The sequence below is a fragment of the Halyomorpha halys genome, unplaced genomic scaffold (assembly GCF_000696795.3).
Source record: "Halyomorpha halys isolate HHAL.00 unplaced genomic scaffold, Hhal_1.1 Scaffold173.1, whole genome shotgun sequence".
NCBI lineage: Eukaryota > Metazoa > Arthropoda > Insecta > Hemiptera > Pentatomidae > Halyomorpha > Halyomorpha halys.
In genome coordinates, this window is record NW_027108878.1 from 444,876 (window position 1) to 458,239 (window position 13,364).

The window sequence follows — 13,364 nt, forward strand, 5'->3', positions numbered from 1 at the left end:
AAACTAAAATAAAATTAATATTATATATTCTTAAAATTAATTAAAAGTTAATGGGTTTCCATTAGAAACTGAAAATGGAAAATCCCCATACCTTTCCTAACACTAGTCCAATTTATGTGGTTATTTATTTGTCTTTCTAGAATTTATGTTCATATTATAAATTAATCTAATAATAATCTCTTTTTTTTTCTTCATAAGATTAAAAGTTAGAGAACTTTGAGGAGAAGATTTAGGAAAATTTTATTCATGGCAGTTTAGTGCTTCAGTATGTAGAAAAACATGTTCCATTTTTTTTTTCTTTTTCTTTTTTGTTTTACATATCAGTTATATCACAGAGGTGGTTGGTTGATTTGGGACACAGGCATTGGAGGTTAAAAGTCTAAAAAATAATATTGATTGGTTGTCTAAAATTAATATTATTTTATATCTTTTTCACTTTCAAATGTGTCATTTGTTAACTGTCAAATTCCCCCATTCCCCTGCCATGTTGATAACTTGCATCCACCTCAAGCCATTCTTTGGTTTTCCTTCATAACAAAAGGTGTAGGTCCCATGATCTTTATTTTATTCTTATTTCCTTTTTACCTATCTTTTAGTGTGTACTATATTTGTTTAATATTTCTCTTTTATTTATTTTTTCATTTGTTATTACTTTACTTTTCAAAATATGTCTAACACTTTTTGCATTTCTTGTTTATTTAAACTTTTCGTTGTACATCTTATTTTTATTTTCTTTAATTTACTTTACTCATTTTTAACCCTACCTTAGTAAACATTTATATCATGTTCATCTTTCTCTGCTATATATTTTTAGTTGTTAGTATCATTTTTAACCCAGAAAAGTAGGACAAAATCTTGGCTCATAAGAATTTGTTTTTTACTATTTGAGTCATTTTTGATCGCACTAATCAAAGAACTTAGGAATATTATATAAATAAATGTTTCTGAAGACTAATTAATAAATATTTGACCAAAAGTACCAATTGATAGTAATTTTTAAGTTTCTTCATATTTAATATAACTTTTGTGTATGTTCTCATACATATTTATGCAGCTAAATATGTGATGTTAAGTAACTAAATTTTTTGTTTTATAATTTTATCACTTAGAATAATGTACTTTTATTATTATAATAATAGGTAACTATGTATGTTAAACTTATATCTGTAATTTTATTACACTCTCCGTTTATTTATATTTGTTAATATAAATTATTATTGATTGGAATTAATGTGTATCCAATCACTCAATCATCCTGCGATTTCCAAACTACTTGATATATCCAATGAAAATTAAAAGTCTACTTATATGTCATTTCTTAATCTACTTATATGCGAGATGGTCTAATCACATCATAGTAAGATCTAATTTCATTACTGATACACAATGTTTATTTTTAACAATCACTAAATTTACTTTTTGGTGGACCATGAAATTTAAAAATAAGTTAGAAGTAGTATTTTTTAACATCTAATATGTATCAATTTAGAATTCAATTACAAATATTTATGTTAGCTTATAAATATTTGAATTGTTTTTATCACTTATCCTGTTTCTTATTGCATTTAATTTTTCTAGTCTGTTATTTCCAAGTTCTTTAGAATGTTATGGATGTGATAAAATATTTTATATAGTCCAAAAATATTCGGGGATATTGCATTTCTTTCATTGACATTACTTTAATTGCTGGAAATCAAATTAAATCAAGGCAGGCATCATATTTTAATGCTGTCAAGATTTGTGTTTAATTCATGTCAGTGAGATATGCAATGTTACCTATCAACTATTAATTTAAAATGTTAAATTTATTCATAAAATGTTTATTTTTTAGAAAATATTTTCATATTGCAGTATTTTTATAAATAAACTATTTATTCAATATTCAGTTTTATTATCTATATTGAAAACACCTCAACAAAATTCATTTTAGTTCTCATGTAGTATTAGTATTTCTTGAGTAACTAATCAAAAAATACCAGAGCATATTTGTATTAGTCTTATTGAATAGTTTTGAATCACTCTTTGGGACAGTTTTAAGATGTTATAAGTCAAGATTTAGAATATATTATAAGATAGTATTATAAGATTATAAGATAGTATAAGTCAAGAAAGCACATACTATACCGAGTGTATTGCACTGATGCCACACTTGCTAATTTGAATCAGTCCCTACTTGAGTAAGGGTGGCACAGGTCTTGGTTGAAAACCTTGTTTTTCAGTATTGTTACTTTAGTATTTATTGTGAATTCATAGCTCAATTTTTATTAGGAAATAGATATAGCCCTAAATGTTAAGTATTTGGTGTATCAAACCAAAGTTTATGCATTATCATTGTATTCTTTTATTTTTTTTGTTACTTTCTTCCTCAATGCTTTCTAAATTTCTTTAGCAATGGGTGGGATTCTTGATAATGTCTGAGTAGTCTGTCTAAAACTGTGCTGCTTAGTACATAGTTCACTTGAATGTGAACTAAATTTTGACTTGAAATAAGTTCAGGGCTATTGTTGTTTATTAAAATATTTTTAGAATGCATATGAGTTACTTTCAGTTTTAATTTAGCTCATTAGCCATGACAATTTGACCCATTGAGTGAGTGAGTGATCTGGCCCAAATAATTATTATCATCATTTTATTTTTTTATCAAACTTGGAGTTACTTTTACTTCATCAAAGGAAAGAATTGTACCTTTTTAAGTTAGTTTTAATTTCCTCTGATGCTTTGTTTGGTATGACAGAATTTTGGCTGGTGGCTAAAATACTGTAATAGGGCACTAATTTGCGTCCCTATGTTATTTCTATGCTGGTAAAAGAATTGTCTCTTATAGACCTTGTAAATAAAACAACCATGCGAGCATATAGAAATTGCCAACCTTCTCTAATCAGGAAATACCAAGATTTATTTTGGACCACAAAATGAATAATTTCTTGGGAATGAAACATACCTCTAAATAGACTGCACAGATTCTTTGGTGGGCCAAGACACTTCCATTATTAGGTGTACCTATACTTTTGATTTGTGGGTGGAATTAGTTATAGATTTTTTTTGGTGGAAGTGGTTCTAGCATTACTCCTTTTGCAGTAAAAACTCTTCTCACCATAATAAAAATTTTGCCCTTCAGAACATGAATAAAAGGTAGTTATGTTATGGACATTCAGTTGCCACTCCCTCTTTTATCGAGGGAGAGAGAGAGGATCAACTTCTGAAACAACTCATTTTAGTCTTGTTAGACGTTTTATAAATGTGCTCAACTTCATATACTTAGGATGCCTCAATAAAGTCTATTCTATTATCTATTTCTAAGGTTGCCGAACATGAAAAATGATTCCCCAAAATTCAAAACTGCTCAAGTGGTAATTATTAAGTGTTTATTAAATTGTAATACTATGTAAACTTAAAAAATACAAGTGGAGTTTGAAAAAAAAAATCAATGTCCAAGTTGTAGATATTATTTTTTTTAATCAATTAAATAAACAATGCCAACCAAGCAAGTAGAATACCAATAATTTATTTATTAAATATACATCTTATTGTAATTTTAAAAAAAAGTATAATACCACTTGGACAGTTTAAGTTTTTAGTACGATCATTTTTTTTTGTGTTTCCCACTTGAGAATATATTCCCATTTGAGATTGTTTATCAATTCTGTATATTATAATTTAATTAAAAAACAATAACTTGGGCACAATGTATTTTTTAATAGGGCTCTAAATAAACATTCTGTTATGGCTGAAATATAAGCTAATTACATTCAATTCAAATTCGTTCTACATGGTTATTCTCATGGAACGAATATTTTTGTTTCTATGTATTTCATCAATAAATATTTTACAAAATATATCTAGTTGTAAAAGGTAGATTAAAAGGACAGGAGTCTAGGTATTTTATCATAGCTGAAGAGGAGTCAGTGGAGAACACAAATAAATAAAACTTATTTATTAGTGCCAGAATTTCAAGCCTTGAGTAAGGCGAAAGTCATGCAGTCTGGCAGCCCACGTTCTTGCTAGAGACCTGCCACTGACTGCACTCCCAATCATCTTCTCATTTTTATATAACCACATTCAACTATTAACTCATCATTATGATACTAATTAAAATATTATACGAAATCTTGAAGCGATATTGTTTCTATATGTCACGTATTACTGATGTCAGTTTGAACCATTTGCCTGATAAGTTTAATGTTTTGATGACTGAATGATTTTCCAGTCTAGTCTTTCTTTAACAAGTTAAAACTTATCCCCAATTGATTTAATCTGATAAAAAAAATTTAAATAATGGTATCTGATTTTTATTTTTAATGAAATACAAAATCAGGCTAGATGAGTATGAATGAAAAAAAAAGAAGCCGACAGTCTTATATTCCTTGTTTCTTGTAATATACATGTAGGAAAGAACAGCAATCTGTAAAAGGCAAACCGATATGATGTTCTTAGAGTGAAGTAATCTACTTCAGGCAGTGATCAAGCCTCTTGTTGACTAGTCACGGAAGTCAGGGAAAGTGGATTCTACAAACCCTACGAAGTATAAGAAAGAAAAACAGTCTAAAAAGGTTTTTCGCAACTTTATTGCAAAGATTATGAGAAATCTTTAATGTGAGAAAAGTAGGTTTAATTTTATTTGAATAAAACAAAACGGTAAAACCTCAATAGTTATCTTACGAGGTAAATTAATAAACCTTGACGTATTAGGCAAGTTTAAACCCTTATCAAGAATTATTTTTAATGGGTGAAACCAAAAGTTAATTAACATTAAAAATTATATTTTTCAAATTTGAAGGAGATATTCAGGACTATTAAACATATAATATTTGTTTATATAACATATTCAAAATAATATTAGTTAATGATATTTGATATTATTCTCTTCGTTCGATTTTATTGATAATACTGGAAAAAAAAAATGAAAATGATTTACATATTTATAAGCATCAGACAATATACTACATGGTTATTGCACGTGCAAAATTAAATTATTCAGAAGAAATTAATGCACACTAACGTAAAATGATTGTCAATAGAGCCACTTCCTTATACACCCTTCCTTGAAGACGGAGTCTAGAATGATGTCCTGTGCGGAATGTTTGTTTGTAAGTTTAGTAGTTGCAGCTGTTTTTCGCAATCATCTATGATTATAGTTATTTTCTATGATTGCAGTGAATCTTGTAGTTATCTTCTCCCTCCTACCGTTCCTATTTAAATCGGAATTTTGGTTTCTGTCTGGGGTCAAAAGATTGGAGTTGCACAGCGAGTTGTTCCACGAACTGTTAATTAAGAATTTCCTCAGGTAATGATATTTGATTGTTCCCAATCAATTGTGTTTTTCTTAAAATGAATCTAATGGATCAGTTTTGCGGCTTTGACCTCGAATCAGAAAATTTGGATTAATGTTAAACATGAGTGCCTTCAATTTTTAGAATTCGGATAGGATTGCATATTCATAATGCCCCTTGGGTTTATCCTTCCTTGAGAGTGGAATCCGTGGTACAGGTCCTTGTTAAAAGTCAAACTGCAATGGATTAGGCTTTGGTCTCTTATCATTGTGTTCCTTCGGTTCCTCTACATTTTGTCCCTTACTATATATAGATTGACTGTGCGATCAAGAGGAACAAAAATAAGTTTCAACTATTTATTGATTAACAACGTTTCGACCCACAATATAGGCCTTCATCATGGCTGTTGTGATGGAGATCAACATTGTGGGTGGAAACATCAGCAATTAATAAAAATTTAAAACTATTTTTGTTCTTGACCGTAGCTCTGACCATATTCTAATTTTGTCTGTTAATATTCAGTCCCATTTTTCTATCCTCTTGATTGTTCGCTCCTATTAAGGTCATAGCTAATACGAGATCTTGCTAGGATTGATTAGTTCGTTCAGCGAGTATGGGATCAAGTCAGGCTTGACTAATTGTCGCTGCCAATATGAGATCACGTCGTAATAATCATTTGTCGAGGTAATGTAGTTAGTCCAGGAACCAATTTAAGTGATAAAGTGCACTAACAACAGAAGGCCTTAGACAATACGTTTTCAAATAGGTTAGGTTAGCTGGATAGAAGGTGATTTAACAAGGATCGGCGAGTTTTAAGAGTACATGCTGTAAATCCTTGCAGCATAGAAACTCAACTTCGCAAGGAATTTACTTACAGTCGTGTAAGGGATGACAGGTCATACAAGTATTCGCTTCAAGTGTTTGCTGGAACGGTTAATACTCTCTGTAAGGTATTCGCTCACAGTTGAGAAGTTAGCAAGTTCTATAAGTATGCGCGATTGATCTTTGCGAAAGGATCGAGACGTCTGAGGGATATTCGCCCTTGATTGAGCTCTGAAAGGTAAAGGATAGAGGAGTGACTCAAACAGAAGGAGACAGCGTTGTATAATAACACCAAAATAGAGGTAAACTGGCTTGATCCACTAGTACATGTTTTACCCACTGCCTGAGTCTAATCACTACTGAATACATGTTTTCTATTGAAATCAATATAGTAATTCAATGTTCTATTTCGTTGTATCAATCTATTCCCTAGAACAGAGTTTCACCGTGACCCTGTTGTCTAACTATAAAAATGTCGCCTCAATTATCCTTAGAGATGTTGAGTATGTAAGAAAATAAAGAAAAACTAGTGTAAAGTAAATGTTGGAATGTACTATATATTTGATATTTTGGTTATATATATATTTTGAGAAAGTGGTATTCGTTTGAAGGTTCATGTCAGCATAAAAAGAAAAAGATAGTTAAAAACACCAAATTTGGAGAATGACCCGTATCAGTGTCGAGGAAAATACGATTGAGGAGTCATTTTCGAATATATGTAACTGTCGAGGAAATTACTTTTACTCATGTGAAAGTGAAAGTAGTTCATGAAATTGAAATTGGAGTAGCTTGCTTCAAACTCAAACAATTCATGAAAAGTTCATTAAAACCCAAATTAAGCCTGAACCCAAATCTGTTCTTTGTTGTCTATAACGTAAAATGCAAGAGAAAATTTTTGATTCTGAGGGGACAAATTTATTTATTTTCAGTTTAAAGATAAAGCTTTCCTAAATTCGGCAGTAAGAAGCAAATTAAAAATTTAATTATTATTTCATTTTAAAAGTCATTTTCAAATTTAGTCTAATTTTTAATTGTAATATTAGTTCTTAGCGCTAATTCTTAATAGTTTCTTAAGTTATGAGATTTGCTTTCTGGACGAGTTTAGATTAATAATATCTTGAAAATTAATTAAGTAAATAATTTCTTAATATAACCTGAATAGTTGTCATAAGCTGGCATTCTTTGTTATTGACTATTCCAATCTGAAATGAATCAAATAACATTTATTACTTGACTTCCATAATAAGCTGTACAAGGTTACATGGAAATCTTCCTTGTCATCCTTAACAGTTTAGTTAGAGAAGGGGTGATAAGGAAAGTGGATGATCGAACACGTTGGGGGTTTACTCAAGCCCCAATTGAAGTCTATAGTTCCCCATGACCTGAATTTGGACCTTCACCAGTTATTATGAATGAACTATAGTTAACCCGAGTTTGAAAATATATTTCACAGGATGGCTGTTCAGATGGTGATGGATAAAAAAGTGTATCGTGTTGGGTCAAGAGAAAGTGAGGTAAATATTTTTATCTAATTTAATTATTTGCATTATTTTTTGCAATTTTTTAATGCATATGGTCCTCAAATTTGTAATTTTATTTTAGTTAGCCTTGATTCAAACTAATTTGGTCATTGAATACCTTCAGGAGAAATATCCAAAATGCAAATTTGAAATAGGTAAAAATTACTAAGAGGTTATATGAAAAATGAGATATACACTTTTATTAACTATTTTATCTTTTTTACTTTTTAGTAACTATGTCTACACTCGGTGACCAGATTTTAGATAAACCACTGCCAAAAATCGGTGAAAAAAGTCTATTTACCAAAGAGCTTGAAACTGCTTTAGAAAATGGTTCAGTGGATTTTGTTGTTCATTCTTTAAAAGACATGCCAACAGCCCTTCCAAATGGACTTGCCATTGGAGCTGTTCTTGAGTAAGACATATCCAATGATTTTTATTTGTATTTTTATAAATATTACTTGTTTGATTCAGTGAAAAATTATTCTTTTAATTAGGCGTGAAGATCCCAGAGATGCAATTTTGCTTAATTCAAAACTAAGAGGATCTACATTGTCAACACTGCCAGAAAAAAGCGTTATAGGTATGTAGTATTTTTCGTTAATACAGTAATTAAAAATGATATAACTGCACTTTATCAAAGTGTATATTATTGTAAAGAAAATATTCTTGATTTTAGTAGACAAATGCAGTTGGTAATAATTAATCTATGAATCTGTGATTTATTTAGGAAAAAATGTATGTTATAGCAAATAGTGTTTAGTTTACCATTACTATGTTGATTTTATTTTCTTGATTTTTTTTTTACCTTGAGATATTTTCTAAGTAGGTAGATAAGACACTGAGAGTGGCCACTTTAATGTTTAATTAAACATTCTAGTAACTTTGATATGCTATATGTGTTAACTCAGATATATAGTAACTCTTTTGGATTAACTCTATTTGAATAATTTGTCTATGTACTTAAATTAGGTAAAGACTTTAAAAATCAAATAAGTAAAAATAATTGCTATTTTAAAATTTAACACTCCCTGATCAAAATCGAAAATAGAGATTCAATAAATTTTTACATTAATTTTTAATTCCTACAGGTCATAAAACAAACATAAAAGCGTTTAATTTAAAAAAAACCTATAACACTATGATCTTGGGTTCAGTACTTTGTATGGAAGTACTGTTTCTAGACTAATGGTTTTGCTAGGAGGTGTTTGGTAGAAATCACCCTAAGCTGCCAGGTTTTTCTCCTGATTAAAAGGGTACTCCTACACTCTGTAGAGACTGGGTGTGCCATATGAGGGTCTCTTGACCCTAAGGTCTAACCATGACTGATATAACAGATTAAATAATTATCTGCCATTGCCGTACCCAGACTCTGGAGATAGGAGCACAGTGGTTTACCCTGTTCCAACTTTAAAGCTCAAATTCAGTCATTGACCAAACCTCATTATTGTATTTCAGTATAATTCTGACTCGCTTAACAATGCCACAACAATTAAATGTTGAAGAGGGAGATATAATAATATCTAACAAAAATATTTCTGAAATGTTCAAATATATGAATTAAATACTAGTGTGTCTGTATGAGCTATAAGCTGAAAAGAAAAAAATATGTAATAATAATGGAAAGTAAAAATGTGAAACATATTTTTCTTTAAGTATTCAATTTAAATAATCCATAATGCAGTGGGACAAATGCTGCTTGGATTGATCATTTCTGTTATTGTTGGAGGTCTGAATGTGATTAATTTTTTATTTATTGATTCGTATATAGAAGTAAAATGGGTGCTTATACAATAAAATGCAAGACTGGTTTTTTTTTATAGTTAATGAACAACAGTTAAAGGAAAAAATTGTTTATGTACATTACTTAAAAACAAATAAAAAGAATAATACTTCAATGCACTCAGAAAATTGTATTTACTCTATGTCTTTATTGATATATTCTCCACGATGTAGTGTACATAATTTTATTTTAATTCTCTTTCATAAAAATAATGTTTTTAAATATATAGTTAATTTTGTTTAGATGATTGTTTTATTTATGCATTTGTTGGTTAATATACTCATTTCTATTTATTTTTATCTCCAGTTTCTTGTATTTAAAATCCTATTAAATTTAAGTGGTTCAGATTGTATAGCCGTTTACATGTCATTACTAAATTTAGTACTTACTGTTTTGGTAGGAAATTATTCTAATGTTGGTTATGATTTTGTGTTAATTGTGTTTACTGCTATATGAAAAAAATAGTTCTTTTACTTGTAAACCTTTTTTTTTTTTTTTAATCAGTAATAAATATCTATACAGGGTCCATTGTCAGTTATTCTTATTTTCCATGAATTTTAGAATGCTATTTTGTCTAGAACTCTTTCTACAGCTGTTGCAGAATGTTCATTTCATTGCATAAGGAATAGTGAATTATTTTATCATTAAAAATTAAAAAAATATTAAATATATTCTCTATAAAGTATCTGGTTTACAATAGTAAAAACTTGATAGTTCATTTTTCTCGTTTATTGTTCGTAAAAAATTTAAGATTTTGTTTTTTAAAATGATAGTCTGCTAATTAATACTGTGTAATTCTTTAACTGTTAATGTTTTTTAACAATTATCTCCTATTAAGATTGAAAAATTAGATATAGAAATTGATCATCATCTTCATTCTTTGTTTATTTTAAATTTCAAAGAGGTTAGATCTGAAACAGTTCAAACCAAATACTAACCTTGACCTCTTACGTTTGAATGAAAAATTTTTAATGTTTGAAAATATTCTTCCTGCTGGTCCAGTTTACTAGGTTTATCTGAACAAACTTTTTACCACAATTACATTAATAATTTTACTTGTCATTAACAATGCTAATAATTTGTTTTAATTTTTTATATCAACTAACTAGTTAGTAATTTACAAGAAATTACATTGAGCTGAGCTCTATTAAATAAAAATATAAATTTTAATTTTTTGGGCAAAGCATAATTATTCTTTATATTAGGAAACATGTGATTTAATAGCTTCCTTTAAAATTTTATTAGTGGTGATTACATTATCTTTTTGATGTTTTGTGGTATTCCCTGGTGGGCTATTGCCTATATTACTGAGTATCAAATTAATATTTTTTCCTTAACTAATTATTTTAAATAATCACCTAAGCAAAATTGATCTTAGTGACATATTATTTTACCTTATGATTAATTTTTTATCAATTATTAAGATATTTAAAAATTAAAAGCATCAATGAGTAATAATGATGTGTATGTTGATACAACATTATATACAACCCTATTATAAGGGTAAGTAGATGGAGGGATGTGGTCAATGAAGAGAACATTAAAATAAAACTATTAAAAAAAAAATTTTACTTTTATTGGTACCAATGTTTAAGACTAAATTGTAGCCCTTCATCTGGAAATTATATAAAAACAATGAAAAGGATAACAAGACAAGTAGTTTCACATTAAGAAAGAAAATAACAAGTAATAATATAATAAATAGTATGAAAATATAGGATTATTATTCATAAAATTTTTGTATTTAAGTAAAAATAGTAAATATCATGAGAAATGTTAGGAAGATATAATGAAATACATGAAGATTTATATATATATGTGAGGATACAGAAATAAAATATTTAGTCATATAAACCAAAAGAATTAATAGTAAAACAGAAAATTTATAAAACATGATTATAATATTAAGTGAATATCACATATAAGGAAAAATTAATAAATATAGAAGCATATGAGGAAAGAGGGATTTGATAAGGAGTGTCATCATGAACATCATATGGAGGGGCGTTATCACACCCCTCTTTCCTCCTATGCTTCTACCCTTGTTCATATTTCTTTTCATTTTACATGAATTATACTTATAATCATTGCCACATTTTATTCAGTTTCTGTTCTACTACTTATACTTTTTGTTTAATAATTTCATATTTTATTTTGTTCTATTCTCATATTTATTTACATATATTTCATTATGTCTTATTTTTTTATTTCTTTCTAATTATTTTTCTTTCATTTCTTGTGATATTTATTCTGTTTATTTACGTATAAAAGTAAATTTATTATTATGATTTTCATAATCCTTAATGGAATAAAAACTAATAAACAGAGTGTTATTTTTCAACTTGAATAGCCCTGATGAAGCTCTTCGAAGTGGGGGGAAACGTCAGTAAATAAATAGTGGTTAGCTATTTTTTTTCTCTTTTTTGACAGTACTCCCGACCATCTCTTTCATATTATTAAAAATATTTTTTCTTGGAGAAGCAAAGCTAGTGGATATTAACAAAAAAAATAAATTTAATTATGAAATACAATTCAGATGATATAATTTTAAGAAATGATTGTATGCATTTAAATTTATTGGTAATTAATTTAGTTTTTGTTTGTTAAAATTGGAAAATTAAGGAAGTTCCAACAATAAGATGATGGAATAAGCCTCTTTTTTAATGTAAAAATAAGTTAGAATAAAAAAAAGTTAGGATTAAATAGGAATCTATTTAATACAAATTAAAAATTAAGCGTGGCTTAGATTCAGTCTTTGAATTGATTCCCCACAGAACCTTTTATCCTCCTCCCAAATTCCTATGTCTTTTCTTTCCTCCCATGACCTAATCAGAATTTCCTACATTCCCACTCCCTTGCTTATACCAAAGGCAATTAGTTGGCAAAACCTTGATTCCTTAACCATAGAAAACATTGGTTAAGGAATCAAGGTTGACCTTGATGAACTTTCCCTTTCCTTAGAACCCATCTATTCACTTTTATCCATTGATGACATGGTCGAATGCTTATCCTCAAATCTCCTTAAATTCCTAAACCAACACGCTCCTCTTAAAACCCGTACCTTCAAACACTCTCCGGCTCCCTGGATCAACTCAGAAATAAGAAATTTAATGAGAAAACGAGATGCTGCCAGAAGACGCTTCAGACGCACCAGAAGTTCAGAGCACTATTCCACCTTTAAGTCTCTCTGAAACCAAACATTCTTACGACGTGCTAAGGAGCAGTACTTTCACAATATTCTATCCCAAGCACCTGATCCTAAATCTAAATGGAAAATCCTTAAGAACCTCTCCATTATCATTCCTAAATCCTGTCCTTACTACCCAGTTGATCCAGATGAGCTTAATACTTTTTTTGTTGCTCCTCCTTTAACAACCTCATGCAAATTTTCATCTCTTCACATCCCTGAAATCCCATTTGATCCCAATAACTTTTATTTCCTAAATGTTTCTCCAGTTGATTTAATCTCAGCAGTTCTCAAGTACAGAACTAACAATTACGGCCCAGACAATGTTCCTGTAAAAATCATCAAACTTTGTCTCCCTGCCATTCTTCCTGCTTTCCTGCAGATTTATAACTTCTCCCTGTAAAATTCTGTTTTTCCCAAAGCCTGGAAGAAAGTCTTCATCCGACCATTGAACAAAGTACCTTCTCCTTCTTCTGTTTCCAACTTTAGACCAATATCCATTCTATCCAATTTGGTTAAGTCACTCTTGATTCCATTCACCACGGACAGTACCCCCTATAAGCAGACGATCTCCAAATCTATCTGTCCTTCCATCCCCCCAAAATACTTGAGACCATCCAAAAGATACAAGAAGATATTGACAGCATTAACGCATGCGCATCTAACAATGATTTGAAGCTGAATGCACAAAAAACGAAGGCCATTCTTATTGGTTCCAAGCGCCTCCTTCATACCCTCCCTTACTGTCCTCTACTATTCCTTAACAACCAACCGATTCACTT

At 29.3% G+C, this 13,364-nt stretch overlaps 2 protein-coding genes across 4 annotated transcripts in view; both read left to right on the forward strand.

Moving 5' to 3' along the window:
• The window catches only part of Snx21 (Sorting nexin 21), a 21,241-nt gene extending 16,532 nt beyond the window's left edge, over positions 1-4,709 (forward strand). For 2 of the 3 annotated variants that reach the window (XR_010843346.1, XR_010843347.1), the window contains one exon: positions 4,389-4,709. The gene's annotated coding sequence lies outside the window, so the exon portion shown is untranslated. Of the gene's footprint in view, positions 1-3,940; positions 4,363-4,388 lie in introns of those variants that run through there. The other variant, XR_010843345.1, reaches the window with a different exon arrangement.
• Positions 4,710-7,233: 2,524 nt separating this feature from the next.
• l(3)02640 (porphobilinogen deaminase-like protein l(3)02640) overlaps positions 7,234-13,364 on the forward strand; it is a gene marked incomplete in the record, with an annotated part of 10,418 nt that continues 4,287 nt past the window's right edge. The window contains 4 exon segments of the mRNA XM_067047179.1: positions 7,234-7,606; positions 7,695-7,767; positions 7,844-8,027; positions 8,110-8,195. Of these exon segments, the coding sequence (XP_066903280.1) occupies positions 7,547-7,606; positions 7,695-7,767; positions 7,844-8,027; positions 8,110-8,195 (403 nt within the window).